Source organism: Bacillus rossius, chromosome 1 (assembly GCF_032445375.1).
Source record: "Bacillus rossius redtenbacheri isolate Brsri chromosome 1, Brsri_v3, whole genome shotgun sequence".
Classification (NCBI taxonomy): domain Eukaryota; kingdom Metazoa; phylum Arthropoda; class Insecta; order Phasmatodea; family Bacillidae; genus Bacillus; species Bacillus rossius.
Window position 1 is genome coordinate 37,983,927 of NC_086330.1, and position 18,329 is coordinate 38,002,255.

An 18,329-nucleotide genomic window follows, 5' to 3' on the forward strand; every position below is an offset into this window, starting at 1 on the left:
GCTTAAAACTTCTCTTTTAGGTTAAATTCTTTCGGAACCAAGAAAATTTCTCACAATTTTTTTTCTTTCAAGTAATCGTTCGTGAAATTGACATTTAAATATCAGAAGTGTTTCTGGCTGAGTATGTATGGTTCTACGAAAATTCATTGTAGGAATGACCTTTCTTGGCTACGCTGGCAACTAGAAGTGGACGGTACACCAAGGCTCTGAAATGAGTAGAACTACTTCGCCATGAGACAGAATTGTGTACCAAAGTATAAATCAAACGAAAGAAAAAGTTATTTCGTACACTGTTTTTCAAAAACCTTTTTAGTCATGGCGACATTTGATTACTTTTACATAGTATTAGAAACATTTTCTATCCGAACCGTTATAAACACCATAATATTTATCATCAAAACCCACAACTACAAAATTCTCAATTTGGCTTAATGTGTTTGCAACAATAATGCTCTTAAAAGGAAATTTATGTTGAAAGAACTGCATTTTTAAAAATGAAATATGAATGGTACACAATAATATATTTTGCTCATTTTTGCTGATTTGAGCACTGGAATATATTATTAGAGCCAATATAAAGTTTTGTTACCAATTATAATATTTGTACCCAAAGGTAACCGAGTGATTTTTTTACGGTATGCCATTAAGATGTAACTTTAAAGATGTTCAATTTTTTTTCTGTAGTTGGAAAACATATCTAATTATCCTTAAGCATACCTATAAGTATACGATACTTAAAAAAAGTTACTTTAAACGGTGACAACAAAGAGTTGAAATCACAGGTAAAAAAAAAAGCAAGTCTTAAAACATATTAACAGCTAATATTATTCTTGAAAAAAAAACATTGCTATATTTTCACATTGCTTAGCGCATTTACCGGAGGGTATCGATTTATTTTGTATAATTTCACTTAACAATCAAATCAATTTCTTGTGTTTGCATTTAAGTATTCAAATGGTACTGTATTATAAAAATGATAGTGTCTGTAAGAGTGACGTATTTATTAGTGTCTTTTGCTTTTGTTTCCCGCACAACATTTTTAAAAATGAAAACGAATGTAAACGAATGTAAATGAATGTAAATGAATGCCCTCTGTAACGTCCAGCTGAAAGAAGGCTCAGGCCCTGACGTCGCCCTCCTGTGATCGCGGCCTCCGCGCACGGTCGCCCTCGCCGCGAGTTGCGTCGCTCTGGCTCGCGCTCCGGCGCCATCTTGGCAGCCCCGCCCGGCGCGCAACATGGCGTCCCGACGCGCGCCGCCGGTATTGATTGGCGCCGCGACGCCGCCCCTGCCTCGTCGCCGCTGTCCGCATCCTGTGCTGCCGCGTACCTACATCAACTGCACGAATGGATGTTCGCAGATGAACGGTTTCCGTACTTCAGCGAAAGATTCCTTTGGAAACCAGTCGCCAAGAAAGAAAGATATTGCAAATTGGTACAACACACGTCTGTGGTTAGTTTTGCGTACCTACATGAAATAAATTTTATTTTTCGAGATATTACTAAGTATTTCTAACAAAAATTGGCTGATAGTTTTATATTTTAATTGATGTTTCATTCAAGCATAAATGTTTTTTTTTATTTGGATCATGGAAAACGTAATCGAATATTCATCAACAATTCGACTTTTATTTTGTTGTATCGTGCTTATTATGTCCGCAGTTAATAAATACAGGAAAGATATTCACGGAACAATTTACAAATAACTATTGGAGATACCGGGACAAAATAAAGCATAAATTTCCAAATAAGAATCCGAACCCAGTATTACTGCGAACACTATTGTAGTGACACAGTTGTTTTCATGTAAATGTAAAAATTTACAATTATCTTAAATTTTACTTGAATATTTTTGTTCCATTAAAAAAAGACAGTGTTTTATACGGAAGCACACACTACACAATAAAACGAAATAAGGGGAAGATGAATCGGCTGTGTACTATATTTGACCGGGATTATTTCGGAAAAACGGGAAACACAAGTCATGATTGCCTTAATGGGTTTATTACTAATTTATTAGGCCTTGCCATCTTGGAATTTTAAATATTTTGATCCCCCTTGCAGTAAAGCTTCCGTGTTAAATTTTTTGGCTCGACATGGCCTTTGCTACTTGTTGAAGTCAACAGTTGTGGAATGGTGTGATTATCATGGTAGTTGTAGTCGCCCGCGTGAAGCAATAAGTTATTTCCTTGCGGCGCTAACAGACTAGAGCCTGTTAGTACATATGTGGCTGCAACAAGGTAAAGAATGTCTGTAAATTATTATTTATGGCGTAACACCCCAGAAAATTGGGATAAATTGGTAAAATAAGAATTATAGATAAAAATTAAAAACATTGGTTGTCTGTAAAGTCGGTTTACGGACGATAGTTTAACGTGACAACGTCATAACAAAACATTGATGAAATTATTGCATACTTTTATGAATAAAATTGAATCATTTTTATTAATTATCACTATTTTGTATGGATACAAAGAAGGAGTTAAATTAAATCTACAATTTAATTGATAAATTTACTTTTATTTGCACTCATTAATTCAAATATGTTTATTACTTTAACTAACAGATTATTATAACTATAACTTTTATACATGTTTGCTATTTAAATTCTTTCAATCTGTGTTATTCTGTTAAGGATAGGACGATGATAGGAAAAGTAGGAAACGAATGGGGGTGTTTCAAGTTCAATGTGCCTCGAAAAAGTCAAATCGATGGTTGTTCCAATAGAATGGAAGAGAGAGAGAGAGAGAGAGATGCGGCGCAAGCGTATAATGAGCGTAACGGGACACCGCGTAACGGGACACTTTTTCGTGCGTGCAGCCGGGGTTCATCGATTTATTAGACATTGTCACGTCAAAAAAAAATTTGCAAGATAGGTGGGCCTAATCCCCCTTCAAGACCGGTATGCGTGAAGCGCTCGCTCGAGCAGGTCCGAGCCGTGTGGTCGTGTTCGCTCGGAGCGCGGACAGGACACGAGACACGTGATCCCGGCCAGGGAGGCTGGGGCCTCACCGCGAGACCACGAAGCCAGCAGCGCCCCTGGCGGCGGAGGATGTGGGTAACCGCGTCCCCGGAGGCCGCGCGGTTCACACGCTCCGCAGTGTCCGTGCAAGTCTGGCGAGTGAACCTCATCTTTGGAACTAAACAATGTCACACTTTCTCATTTTGCTTCCATAACATAGAAAGCCCCATCTCTGAAGAACAAAATTGTACAGGAAACAATCAATTTTTTTTTGAAAAAGACTTAAAACTGGAGATAACGCCAATATAAACTGCAATACAACTCATCACATTATTGGATTTAGGGCTTTACAATGTCATAAAATGGTGTATTTTTTTTAGACAAACTCGGAAACGCTACAAAAAATTTAGAAGTAATTTTAACATTTTAACATTTTGACCTATCAGGGCAGATTTCTAAGATATAACTCCTTTTTTTTTATTGTAACTAAACCATTTCTTGAATATTTTTTGTGGTAATAATCTTACTGTATAATTATAATATTATTTATAGTTAATTTGTAATAAATAATAATAGTAAAATAAAATTTAATATCTTCATAACCATAAAGGATCTTTTCCACTAGAATGTTGGTGCACATTAACCCACACATTCAATGTTTGGCAGACTCAATGTACCTACCATTGAAATATTAATTGTTCACTTCAGTGCAAGAATAGACTGCAAGAGTTAATGCCATGTTTCTGTAATAATCTCTGCCATCATAAAGACAAATATTGGTTTTAAAATTTGAAATTGAGGCCCATATACGAATATATATATATATATATATATATATATATATATATATATATATATGTATAAGGAGCTTGACGTTAATTTTGATACCAGTATATTTTTATATTGATTCTTAAGACTAGGTCTCAAGAGGTAAGTTGATAATTCCCTTTTTATAAAATTACTTTGCTCTAAGGCCTATTTATGTAAATTTTAACACGAGAACTCGCTTGCATTATTGCTATTCTGTCACGGTTATTTTCAACAGATATTCACTAAGTGTAATATAATGGGGGTAAAGTCGCGCAAAAGATCCTTTACATACCACTTGCACGACTTTTGTTTGCACATATTATATCACACTTAGGGACTATCCATTGAATGTATTTGTGACAGGACAACAAATGTCGCAATGATGAGAAAAAGAAACTCAACATGGCGTGTGAGAACCGGGCCTTAAAGTAAAAAAACTTGCCGGGTTTAAAAATATTTATCTACCAGTGCGAAGCAGCGTACCACGGCTAGTTACGACACTGGTCTCGGCACACTGCGCTCTTAATGTAAAACAGAAAAAAACCGCTCAGAAACCAAACAAATATCCCGAAGTACTGAATATACAAATTAGTATTCCTCCATTGCAGTTCCAGTTATAGTAGCGCACCGATTCATTTGCTATTCCCACCGCGTTCACGTTTCTCGGGGACGCAGTGATCGCTGACTCGTGCAGCGAGGGTCGTGGGTTCTAGTCCGACACGAGCCCTGAAGTCGGGTTGGGAGTCCCACGACCTTGAGGTCGGGTGTATGGACTATTCCAAAATACAAATACGTAACGCAACCAATCAAGAAAATCACTTTTGTTTATATAATACACGGAAGTTGCAAAAGGTCACCAACCAAAAAACCTGGAGTTTTAAAACACTAGAAAACGAACACCTTCACCCACCCTGACTCTTTTATTAATTCATGTTTATCATGAAAACATGAGAAATGGTTGATTATTTGATTAAAAAAAGGGCTATTTTCTTTCACTGTACAAACATTTTAACAAGTGAAAACGTTAAGCATGTAATAAAAACATTTTCTTCTATGTACCTACACAGTGTCTGAGTTTTTTTTTTAAAATAAAAATTCATAAAACTTTGCTTTAAAATGGAAGGCGGAAACGCTAGAAGTTGAAAGTTGCCCGAAGACTGCATTGCATTTTTTTGCGTCTTGCGGAAATAATAAACAGGTTTTTGATTAAGTCGTTATTGAAATTTTGCGTCTTGCGCTTCTTGCGTAGTTTATAAACCCAGCCTAAGACGAAAAATCTTATGATATCAGAATTGAAACTTCAGGCACTGATTCTTAATTATAGTATCTAGTGTTTTATCAGCATATTGAGGAAAATTTCCGTCAAAATAATTTCACCGATTAAAATATTCGTTCAGATTTAAAATCTGCTAATAATAAAATATTATTGTTGGTACAATACGTTTAAATATGACGAAAGCTTATAAAAATTATAAGCTTTTTTCGAAGAAAAAATAATATCTAATGTCGTCACATCGGAAGGAACGCTGCAACCAAAAAATAAAATAATATCCCTTAAAAGCGCATGACTTTCATTACAGATAAATAATATGAATAGCTATAAGGAAGGCCAATGAGAAAAAATTTGTATATTTAATTTATACAACTTAATTTTTATTTTTAGACTCGATTCATCCTTCGAAATTCTTTATGTGCTTACTGTATATATTTTGTTGACAGTTAATTTTAGCTTGATTCTTTTTTTTAATGTATAGATTTTTAAGGCGCAGTCTCAGACGCCTTGTTGATTTTTTTTTTTTTCGTTGTTTCGTCATTACTTTTATTTAAGAGCTATTTATATGATTTTATTTCGATACCTTCCTTACATTTTTGTCGTCTGATACAAATATTTTTAACAGATATTCACCTGCTGTAATACAGGTAGAAAATATTTGTGGCCGAACAACAAATGCAAGAGAGGCATTGGGTAAAAATGTTATAAATAATCCTTAAGTAAAAGTTATGTCAAACAAATCGTCCTGACGTGAGATCGAACGTTATTGGCATATTAGGTTTACAGCGTTTCGGTATTTATCGGCTTTGGATTCCTACAACAGACTCTCCAATGGCTTGATTCCAAATTTACTTACCGAGTCCCCCAAAGAAAAGTCAACAAGTAATTTCCCTGGGAAAGTAATGCAAGCAGTTGCCTTTGTCTCACAGGAAGTGAAAAGCCCCGCACCGATGTTTATTTTTTGTTTTGTTTTACTTGTTTGTCTAGTGTTCTGTTAGAAATATGGTCATCAAGGGGGAAAGGAAAATTAAAATTCTTCTAGCGTGTAAATTAAAGTACTGGTCAAAAAAATTCAATTCACGATTAGTATTAGAAAACTTTTCGAATATTTTACTACCACGTAAAGTTACGCTATTCGACCAATATTTGATCGTAATCCTACTAATATTATAAACGCGAAAGTTTGTAACTATGGATGGATGTTTGTTACTCTTTCACGTAAAAACTATTTAATGGATTTGAATGAAATTTGGCCTACAGCTAGCTTATAACCTGTATTAACACATAGACCCCCATATTAATTTGAAATTCCATCCCTAAGGGAGTGAAAAAGTGATAAATTCATTTTATAACAGAAAAAATCATAGGTCATAGACATACAAATAGTGCGTGAGTGTCATTTCTCTATGTCTGACACACGATCATACACATAGTAAGGTCTGGCAAATTCATATTTTTCTCCTTGGTGAGACCAGTCCGCTTAGTGGAGCTCGCAGCGGCTAGCAAAATAAAGGCGCTAATAGCAGTTTTGTTCTTAACTTCGTCAATAGATAGAGTTGCCTTGAATTTTAAACGCACCATCGTTTGAGGCGTTTGTCATGTCTTTAATTTTCGTTTGTTTGTGCCGTATGCGTTCCTATACCATTCATCCGATTGCGATGAAATTTTGGTGATTTGTTATGTGCATGCATGCCCATGAAGATTACTGAGACGGTATAACTATTTTTCAATAGTTGGAGCACGAATCGTGTCAAAAAAATGTGTTTATTTCATCTTATTTAGCGGCACTTCGTCTGTTTTTGTTGTATAAGTGCGCACGCATGACACAATTTATTTAAATATAAAAGAGAGACAGAGATAGAGTGATATATATATATATAGAGTGAGATAGAGACGGAGAGATATGTTGAGATAGAGCGAGGTATAGAGAATGAAATGGGTTAGATAAAGAGATATACCTATAGATGTATAGAGCTATATAGAGACTTATATATAGAAGATATAGAGATAGCGGGAAGTATATATTTAGATATAAAGAGATAAATAGAGATAGAGAGATACATAGTTGTATATAGATGTAGATAGAGATAAATATATATAGAGAGATGGATAGATGATTTGTATATGTGGAACTACATCAAACATATTACAAAACAAAACTGAATGAGGCATTGCAATGCAGGCCGAGCATTAGCTAGATAATGGAATATTTTCAATATTAGTAATCTCTTATTTTTCAGCTTCATTCTATATTGCTTTATAAAGTCTAAATTACATACAGACCAGGTAAATAACTATAAACTGGCAGAACAACGTCTGTCGGGATCTGAAAGTGATATAAATTATTTTGCACACTTGACATTCAAATTAAGAAGACAATTACTAACTACATCTGATTTCGAAAAAGGTCCCCTTCACCCTGTGTTCAGCCCGGGAACGCCGGATATTGCAGCTAGTCATTTATAAAACCCACTCGAAGAAAATTTATCAAGAAAGAATACATTAATTTATTGAGTTCAATTAGCAAAACCATCATCGAAATTTGACTTCCTAGTTGCCTTCAAATTTTGGTTTAAAAGGTTACCATTTTTCAAGTAAACAGCCCAGCGGGCTGATTATGAACACACATTTGCGATGCAAGACAAGGTAAACATTGAATGTGGTGAATATTTCCGCAATAAAATTCTGCGTGAATACGAACACAACATTTTTCGTTAATTCCGGCCATTGATGACATTCTGGCGGTATAGGCTATACCATAACCTTTGACGTAACATTTCAGACGGTTTTTATCGCACCGGTGCTACGTTATATACCACGTGTGTACTATCAGTTGTGCTGTGTAACGAATAAGAGGTTGGCAATGTAATTTAATCATAGTAAGTTCAAACCTTTTATAATTCTGGGATCGCATCATTAATAATACAAAATTTTAAAAACCACATTATTGTGGCCTATTAACTCAGTGGTTACGAGGATGGATTCATACGAATAGTTTCCAAGTTAGATTCATACGAATAGTTTCCAAGTTAGATTCCTGTCACTGGCTAATACATGTTATTTTTTCTTATATACGTATTGTTGCATTTCAACACTATATATATATATGTACATATAGCTGTTGCAGAATTGAAACGTAGGTTAAGTGTTCTTTTTTTTCTCGGGAAGGACCTAGATTTTCGCACGTCTGCATGATCGTAGCTAAAATGAGACGTTTGTTGCGTAAAGTCAGAAACATTTAAAATACCTACCCTAAAATCGTGGAAATACTGTATATGAAATCTCGCGTAATGGTGTTCAGGAACTTACACGGGGGAAAAGGGGGGGGGGGATGGAACCATTTTATCCTCTATTGGCTTTCAAATTCTTTTAAGATTTAGGGAGGGGAGAAAGGAAATAAATCCACTCATTCCCCTCCCTCCCCCCCCCCCTTGTACGCCCCTGACGGTGTTCTTTATTCCGGCGAACTCGGGGAATGTCCGGGGACTGACCGGGGGTCAGTGAAGGTTTAGGCTTGTTCCCCGCGCCCAGGCAAGCGACCCCGCCCTAATAGGCCTGCTAGGGCCGATGGGCGAGGGTCACGCTAGGGCGGGGTGGCCCGGGGAATAACAGTTCAGGGGGAGGGGGTAGTCAGCTTGTTTCCTATACTGCCTAACACTCCCCTAACCCCCCCCCCTCCCACATCCACACGAACAAACATCGCATTCACGTCTCGCTCTCCGCGCATTTACATACGCGCACCCGTTTACCCCGCCCCTCGGGTAAGGAGGGGGGGTGTTACCTGGCCAACAACCCCCTCTCGCCGATGCCGACTGCTGCAACATGGCGCGGGGAATAAGCCAATAAACAGGGGCCCATCCCCGCCACTCGTGATGTAATATTTCACACGAGCATATAATGTCAGCAATGGTGTTCTAAGAGTGTGCAATACCTGATTAGGCAAGTAAATAACTCAACATTTTTTAATTCGTTTAATTGCCTAACAAAACATAAATGAGGCAAAGAATGAATGAACTTAAAAAAAAATAGAGCTCATTTAGTTCGAAAAATTTAAAAATGAAAGATTTTTATTACGCCTGGAAGATAGTAACCATGAAATATAAGAAAGGTCAATGAAAATATATGCATGTGACGCAAAAGAAACTCTTACATAAGTTTTGAAAAAGATTATCCTGTATTATCTCTATTTTTTTACGGGTGCTGAATCCTGAACAGTACGTAATATATCTAGGCTGCCAGCCAGACTAAACTTAAATTAAGAATACGAAGAATTTCGCGCCTAATTAAATCATTACTAACCTAACTAATGCGATTATACACGTCCAACACTCAGCACTGCCAACCTGAGCATGCCACTCGTTGGTAAGGGCAACTAAAACGGTGTATATTTGCACTGATATAAGGTACGTCACTACCGAGTTTCAAGTCTGTAGGACATACACTTGAAAAACGGGAAATTTTGATTTTAGAGTCCCACTAATTTGACAATCTCGGTGCAAGGGTAAACATCAGCCAAAAATGGGACGCCAATCTTCAGCTTCATTTGTGGGAAGGCAGGTAACCCCTAGGAAAGACGTGATGGATGCACCAAACGATGTCACGTTACAAATTCAAGGCAACACCATCTATTTACGAAGTTATAAACTAAACTGTTAATAGCGTCTTTAGTTCGCTAGTAGCCGCGAGCTTCACTAAGCGGATGGATTTCGCCAAGGTGAAAGATAGGAAGTTGCCAGACCCGTGTGGCGGACATAGAGAAATGACATATCTACACTCACTGTTTGTGTGTCTATAACCTATCACCTGAGATTTCCTATTATAAAACCGAATTTACCCCTTTTACACTCCCTCAGTGATGAAATTTCATAATTATATGTAGTCTATGTCACTTTATTGCTCATAAATTATTTATATGCAAAAAAAAAACATGTCAATCCGTTGCTCCGTTTCTTCATGAAAGAAGGAAAAACAGACAAACACACTTTAATATTTTTAATATTAGCAGGGATATTCATGAGAACACACGAAACTGTCAATAATTTGATTTTAGAGTGTCACTTTCTTTCACTGCGCGAATATTTAACAAGTGCAAGCGCCATGTGTTGTAATAATAAAAACAGCATCGTGGCCTTCTATGCACATAAGGCTTGCTTCTTTAGAAAGTTTGCGGAACACTCCGCTTCGAAACACGGAAGGCGGAAACTCAAGCCAAAACGCAGAGGTTGGAACTTGCGTTGTGTCTTGGCGTGTTTGGGTGGTTCACGTATGACCCTGTCCTGTCGCCTGGCTGAGTCCAGCCCCGGGAAGTGAACTCTCGGCGGGGAAGAATGCAAGGAAACGCTGGTACAAAGAGAGCAGCCCTCACGGCTTCGCAACGGCGATTGGACGCGCCCCAAGGATTACACCCTCCGCAAGCGCCCGGGGAGAGCTACAGTACCCCCCCCCCCCCCTCCACGGCTAACAAGGGAACACACGCCACTGGTCTGCATCGGGCACCAGTTAGGTACGAACGAGCGCGCGTTCCCGACAACTGGCTTTACCAGCGAAATTTGTTCCACAATTAGATATTACATAGCCGTATAAGCTTCTATATGTATTAAGTATAATCTCCGTTTGTTTGTTACTTATTCCAATCTGAAGTTTTACTCCGATCTCGATGAAATTTCGCACACTTGACCTTCGAGCCACGAGGAACGTCACGCTGTCTAGGTGAGATTTCGAGAAACCCACACCTTGAAACAAGAATCTAATTATTCTTGATGAAATTTCGCCATTGCATTGTTGATGCTTTCTTCGCCACCATGGCTACGGGCTTTTGCATTGTTGATGCCTTCTGCGTACCCGTGGCAAAGGCTTTTAAGCCTTATCCTAACATAGACTATATATAATTAATGTTGTTTAAATTTAGTACCATATTACAAACGAAGCCTTGTTCGAATTGTCATGGGAACAACTTCTTGCAAGTACTCGTGGTCCGTACTGCATGGATACAAATCTCAAAATAAAAACATTTCAAAGCTTAATTTTCTTATAGAGTTTTTTGTAGTGTTGTTTCTACATATTGTTTTTAGTATAGTTTTGTGTGTAATGGAGGGAATCGATCTCATCTGTACAAATCTTTCGTGGCCTCTAACAAGTTTTCCAGCTGCTAAAAGTAGCTTCTGTGAAATACTTAAATACTATTTTACCCACGAGGAGGGGCATGTATAACGAACAGTGCGAGTGTTTCTTTCTGTATACTGCCCTAGCGAAGCATGGGTTAATACCCTGTGATTCTAATATTACTCTAGCAGCTATAAAAAGTTGCCTACTTAAAAAAAACACGTGAGCGAGTCTTTGTACTCGCCGGAGCTGTGTAACATCTAACCTCTGTAACGAGCATATTCATGTGTTTTCATTTTGCAAATATAGGCTACTTATGATACGAGACCGTAGAATTATTTTAAAAATAACGCCGTGGGTGTTCAGTAGATACATATACGCAAATAGTGTTTTGAACTACATTTCTGGACGCTAATCAGACGTAGTTTCCGCACCCACCGCAAGAATTCGGTGACGGACAGCTACGTCGATTATTGAATAATTAGATTTGCAGAGCGAAATTTTAAACTAAGTTATATACTGAAACGGCTCCGATAAAAGGAAAAAAATATATACTTGAAAATTTTTGAACTGACTTTCGACAAGGAATTTTATTAAAATACTGCCCATACTTTTAAAATTCACAAAACAGTTAAGATTATAAAGTTTCAGTTTGTCTGTGTGAACTCTGGTTCGCGCCATCCGTCACAGATGGCAGCACCGTGGTACCACTCACGAAATGCCGCCCACCCAAGGGCGTAGCCAGGGGGGGGGGGGTTAGGGGTTCAAACCCCTCCCCCCCCCCAAGCACCAAATCTTTAATTAATTTCTTATTCATCACTCAAACAAATTTCATATTAAAAGTAATAAAATTTTTACCATTACAATATTTGAATTTAAGTACCGAAAACTGCTAAAATAGCACTATTTTACACCTTAAAATCCAAATTTTCCACGGGGAGGACCCCCGGACCCCCCGCGTTAACACGGGGGGGGGGGGGGGTTAAGCTTCTTAACACCCCCCCATACACAAATCCTGGCTACGCCACTGCGCCCACCAAATGGCGTGCATGCTACCGTGTGACGCGGCCACCGCCTGCGAGCGAGGACTTGGCGGCGGGAAGGTTGAGCTGGAAGGAGTTGGCAGCACTGACCTTGCCGTGCTCCTTGTCGAAGTCGCACTCGCGGCCCGGGTCGGCGGCGCTGTAGCCGTTGGTGCTGGGGTTGAACACCAGCTGGATGTTGGTGCCCGTCGCCACGAACGCCTGCGGCACCACGACAGCACCAAGGGGTCAGGCGACTGCGCGGATGCACGGTACAGACACACGCTTACAAACTACAGTAGATCTACTTAGCTTTCCAACCAAGAATTTGCCTCAAATGAACAAACACGTTCTTCGTAATTTCATATAACTGAATCTTTGTAGAAACTAGGCCGTATTTCGACTTTTTATTTTTTTCTTTCTATTTTTAGGGTACACACACTCGTAGAAGAAATAAAAAAGAAATTTTTGTAGTCGTCTTAACAAGTTTTTGAATGTTTTGCTAGTATAACAAATTTTACTAAGATAACGGTATAAATTGACGACGATCCCTGGATAATTTCTAACCAGCGTTTCTCGTAAATTTAATGTGAAAATTTTTTAACAGTGCAACACAGTGTAGGCCTAACACCACAATTTTGCAAGCAAATTATTTGAAAACTTCCAGGAAAAAAAAAATTGTAACGCTAACAGTACATCAGTGTAGCAGAAAGTGTCAGCATATGGCTTGCTGTGACGTAGTTTTTTCTGCCTCACCACCCGCAACATTGCAACATCCAGTGGCGGATCCAGGATTTTAGTTTGGGAGGGGCTTGACCCAGCTGAGGCTAGGCTTTATCGAGGCAAACACTAAAACAATAGTGGACCCAGATGCTTTTGGAGGGGGCTTGAGCCCCTTAGCCCCCCCTCTGGATCCGCTACTGGCAACATCCAAGCCTGATCATGTTTAAAAAGGTATGAATTAGTACTACAGTCGTTAAACAGCCAGCACTCTCGTAAAATACAGCCGTTTTAAATCTGTTTGAGGCATTGTTTCGGGTATCCCAACTCGGCTCAATACCATCAGCTGGACAGAAACTAACATCATTGCAATTTCATTGTTACTACAACAATGTATTTGGCTCAGTGCATCCATACCTGATATACTTCATTCGGTTAGGAGGTCGCCATTTTTAACCTCCATCTTCACTGTTTAGCTCACTCTGGATAAATCTTCTTTATGGTCTGGGAAATTTTTTGGCTTACCAATTAGGCATTATTCTGAGAAAAATAAAGATTGAGCGAACTAAATTGCATACTCAGAGCCCTGTAATGAGAACTACACTGTTAAAGGTTTGTGTACTTTTACAAGGAAAGTCCTTGAAAACTCAGTTGGCAACGGAATCACTTGTAAAACTGCTTTGTAAAATTGCAAATGGTACAAAGCTCTATATTGTAGTTTTACAAGTGATATAGTTTGCAACTGAGTTTTCGAGGGCTTTCCTTGCAAAAGTAGAAAAATTGTTTTACAGTTTCTAAGCTAGTACCGTATTCCTACAACATTCCCATAACTTTTATAAATCACAGTCCATTACAATATTGCTGGTTGGTGTTAAAGTATGGTTTAGTTTTGCCGTGGAAATCCACTTCTTTCTCTGTCCCCTTTTTTTCTCAGTTATTCGTGATTTCACTCTCTGAATCGACTGCTATTAAACTTTAAAATCTATTGCATTATCGCATGCAAGTCATTCCTGCGCTAGACCCTATTGCAGTGCGCACTCACCATTTATTTAAATCAACTCGTTCGAAACTTCTTTGACACAATCCAAAACCCGACGAATAAATAAATAAATTTCAAGAGTAAGTGGACTTTGATGCAACGTGGCGTACTTTCCGCGGATGCTGGAACCACAGTAACGCGACAGACGCGATGCGATAGACGCGATGGGCACGAAACGAAAAATACAATTTCCTAGCCGATCACGTTTGGAACATGTGACATCAGTGCGAACGAAATTCGCGAACGCGACAGACTTTCTGTTTAATAAATTATCTAAAATATTTTTTTTTTCGAATTGTTAAACAAATAGGCCTACCTACATTGGTTAAAGTGTAGTTCGTCGTATATTTTTAATGCTTTTGTTTACCAAGTTTTTTGTGATATCTTAGAATGTGTATTTGGATAAGAAAAAAAATTGTCTCAAACATATAGATTTTTTCTTAAATGTGAGCCAGTCTTTCAGTACTCGCCAGAGATATGTAACATCTAACCTCGGTAACGGGCAAATACATCTGTTCTCACGTTGCAAATACACTTATAGTAGGTATCTACGAATCTCGGACACGAAATCGAACGTAGAATTGATTAAACTAATTCCGAGCATGATAAATATTATGCAAATTTCGTTGTCAACTACATTTCAAGACGCGAATCACGCATTCTTGCGAACACACACGTATTCTTGCGAATCAACCGCCGCAAGAATTCGTTGCTGGAGCAGCTACGTCGGCTATCGAATTATTCGATTTGCAAACCAAAATTTTAAACTATAAATGTAACGGCTCCAATAATAGTGAGAAAAAAAGACTTGAAAAAATCAAAAATCCTTGTTTGGACCTAATTTTCGACAACATTTTATTAAAATACTGTCCATCTTCATTTCATGGAAGAGTTAATACTAAGTATAAATTTTCCCTTTAGCTTTGTGAACTTTGGTTTGCGGCATCCGCCACAGATGGCAGCACCGTGGTAACACATTTCCGTTCCGTTCGACTTACGTTCCATTCACGAAATTTCTCCTAAGCTAAGATGTTACATATCAAAACTTGCACATATTGATGGCTGTAGTAAACCGTTGATTTTTTCGCTCGAGTAGAAACGGCATGGTCACAATAACGCCTTATTTAAGCGTCGAATCGCATCCGTCGGATAATGTGATTCCAGCTAGGCACCGTTCCTGATGAGGCCTTAGTAAAGCAGTAAAGTGAAGTTTTCGAGAGGAAAACGGAATGATCCAAAAATATTCACCAGCCTAAATCATGCAAAAATCCTGTCACAAATATTAGTATATTATTAATTGTTGGTTAATATTTGAGTTTTGTTTAAGGGACGCTCATGCTGCTTATTTATATAAATATTTTTTTTAAATATGCCTAGGTAATTTTTAAAAAGCAATATTTACGTTTGTCGATAAAAGTACAAAAAATATATCATTTTATAACGTGCCTTAAAAAATTGTTCGTTTGTTTTATTTTTTGTTGGTTTTACAACTCTCTGGATGTCTTAGGGCCACTTATGAAAACTCACATACTATCGACATACATAGACACATCATTCGCATTGCAGCCAGAATTTTTTTTTTTTTACTGTAGAATCAGTCGATATCAGTCAAAGGTCACAGTTAGAAATACACAGGAATATACAATCTAGCATGCTGAAAATTAATGGTGTAGGTATGTTTAGAAATGTATTGTTTAGTTTTACCGATGCTGCAGCCACGGGTTTATTTAGGGGATTTTCTCCGTGCAATAACTACAGTTATTGACAAAACAATACTCAGTCTAGATAGGCACTTGACTTAAACCAACGTGTAAGGAATTAAACACTTTTGGACAACATCTCTGACATAAAATTGTAAAAACATAAAAACACTTCTTTTTTTTTTTAAGTCCTGAACCTAGTTCAGATATTTTTTTAAAAAATAAATCAGGTAGATATAAAAATTATTTTGCTTGTGAGCAAATGGTCTTTACTTCACAATTTATAAATGCTTTGTAATACCGGTAGGTCTATAATCGTATAACGTTTCTTGGGCATGGCATATAAAAAAAACTGTGAAAAGCTTTTGAAAAAAAAAAAGTGAAACGAATTCAGTGACAGACTATTTATTCACTTTCAGTCACCATATATAAGACTATTAAATATTTTATAAAACGGTACTGCTTTCTTTATACTTACATAAAGAAATGTCTGCTCCCCATGGACACAAGAGCTGGCTCAACAGAAACCCACACTTTCCCACCTAAAATATAACAATTCCTAGAAATTTCAACGACATATTAACTCACCCTAGAATTTAAGGTTAGGGTTTTTAGGTCTACTCAGCTGCAGTGAAAAAACCTGAAGATCCCTATACGTTAAATTGTTTTTTAGAGGTATAAAGCTGGACTCCCAATGCCCGTCGTCAAGCGTCAGTCATCCGTTCGTCCGTCAACAGGCCGAATGATGCACAATAATACGCAATACCGGCATCATATTTTTCTACTTGGATGCTGCCAACAACTATTAAGGCTTATATTTTCGAGGAAATTTATCTTGTAAAGCACTTATAAATGATTAAACAAATTCTAAAATTTTCGAGTTATTTTTTTTTTAGTTTCCGTGCATTATAAATTTATTTTGTTAAAAAATACATACCTATAGGTAGAGTCTAGACTTACTGAGTTAGGTCTGTTTCCCACATATGCGGTTCCATTCGGTTCTGTTCGTTTTCGGTTGTTTTTTTCGGTCGCTGCCGACAAGTTTTAAACGGTGATTCGGTTTCTACTCGGTACCTAATAGAAGCAGTAGAGCACCAAATACTCCCTCAGTAAGGTACGAACACCTGTCCGGGGAACAGAAAGCAATCAACGCGTTCACACACGCGCGGTTCAGTTTCTGTTTTAACCCGGCAGCGAGTGAATCTCTATTTTTTGAAAGTATCGCAGTTTTTTTTCTGATAAATACAAGCCGTTTACCTGATGTTGGAGTGCAATATAAACCAGTGCTGTGGGACAAACCTGGTGAAAAATATAAGGATAGATATTTAAGACGCAGGAAACATGGAAAGACGATGAAATTTTGAAGGACTATGATGAATTGGACGTCACTAAACAAATGGAATTCGGTGACTTTGCGTTTAAAAAGGTCCTTTAGCTTCACGTGTAATTCATCAAATGATTTCGTTGAAATCCTGAAGTAATTAAAATAAATTGCCTTCATGCTGTCTTAACTTAGGAAAAATGACGTAGAATGCACCAAATTCCTGCCCCAAAGTGATGAGAGGGTGCTCCCAATGAAGTCTAGTATCCCTCCTTCGTTTTTTTAATTTTTCTATGGAGAAACAACGTGGCAACATCACTACTGAGTGTACGGAACAGAACACAAAACCTAATATCAACCGTATGAGAACCGTGTATGAGTGATGGGGCTTCGTTCGTTTTTCGGTTGCAACCAAAAACGAGCCGAACCGAATGGAACAGTATATGTATGAAACAGGCCTTAATGTAGACCACGGTAAACCAAAATAAGCAAAATATTGGATTAAACGGATAGAATAAGAAAATCGTCTCGGTTTTCGGTTGACCGAAAGGTATCATTTTATCAGGGACATTTTTTTCCAACTTTTCTTCCGTGTAGATACTTTCACGACTCTCCCATGATTTGCACAAACAGTAAGTAACATCTTTTAAGTATGGCGTTGTCAAGGAAAGTCAAGGAGGAACCATAAAAACCTCCCCCCACCCCACTTTCTTTTTTTACAGAAAATCATTAACCAGCTTAAAATAACGAATATATAGCTCAATTTATGGCACCAGAATATGGAAAATTGTATACTAACCTTCTCTTTGAACACATGTTAGAACACAATCATAAACAGTAGTGGCCTACTTCGTGTCATGTTTATTTAAAAATTTCATGTCTTGAAAAGAAAAAATTTCACTGAAAGTCATCATATTACCAAAAAAAATCGTACTAATGCATCATCTTTTGAAAAAATTTTCCGGGGAGGAACTCCAGACCGAGGATTCCATACTGCTCCCTTCAGACCCCCAAACACAGGCCTATTAAAACCAAAATTATTACTTAGCCCCCCTCACCACAAATCCTGGCTACGCCCATGTCTTTTAATTTTTATTTTATTTTTTGCAAATGTTTCAACAGTATTTGCTGGCAAACGTCGCTTTAGGTCAGCTCGGATAGTACTGGACCTTGGTTAATCCATAGACTCTACTGTATCTTCTTCTATGGACCGCCAGTGTAAACCACAAATGGCGCACGAGCATGATGTGCATGATGTGCATGGTGTTACTCACGATCTCCGTGTGTCCCTCCCGGCAGCCGTTCTGGAACCTGACCTGCCGCTCCTCCTGAGGCCGGTCCCTGTAGCCCGTGTACCGGATCTGCGGGCACACAACACTGG

At 38.0% G+C, this 18,329-nt stretch overlaps 1 protein-coding gene across 4 annotated transcripts in view; it reads right to left on the reverse strand.

Moving 5' to 3' along the window:
- Positions 1-18,329, reverse strand: part of LOC134534912 (protein big brother-like) — a 160,202-nt gene that overhangs the window by 130,752 nt on the left and 11,121 nt on the right. For all 4 annotated transcript variants that reach the window (XM_063373632.1, XM_063373613.1, XM_063373622.1 and 1 more), the window contains exons 2-3: positions 18,223-18,309; positions 12,280-12,390 (exon numbers count right to left, since the gene is read on the reverse strand). In XM_063373632.1, the coding sequence (XP_063229702.1) occupies positions 12,280-12,390; positions 18,223-18,309 (198 nt within the window). The remainder of the gene's footprint in view (positions 1-12,279; positions 12,391-18,222; positions 18,310-18,329) is intronic.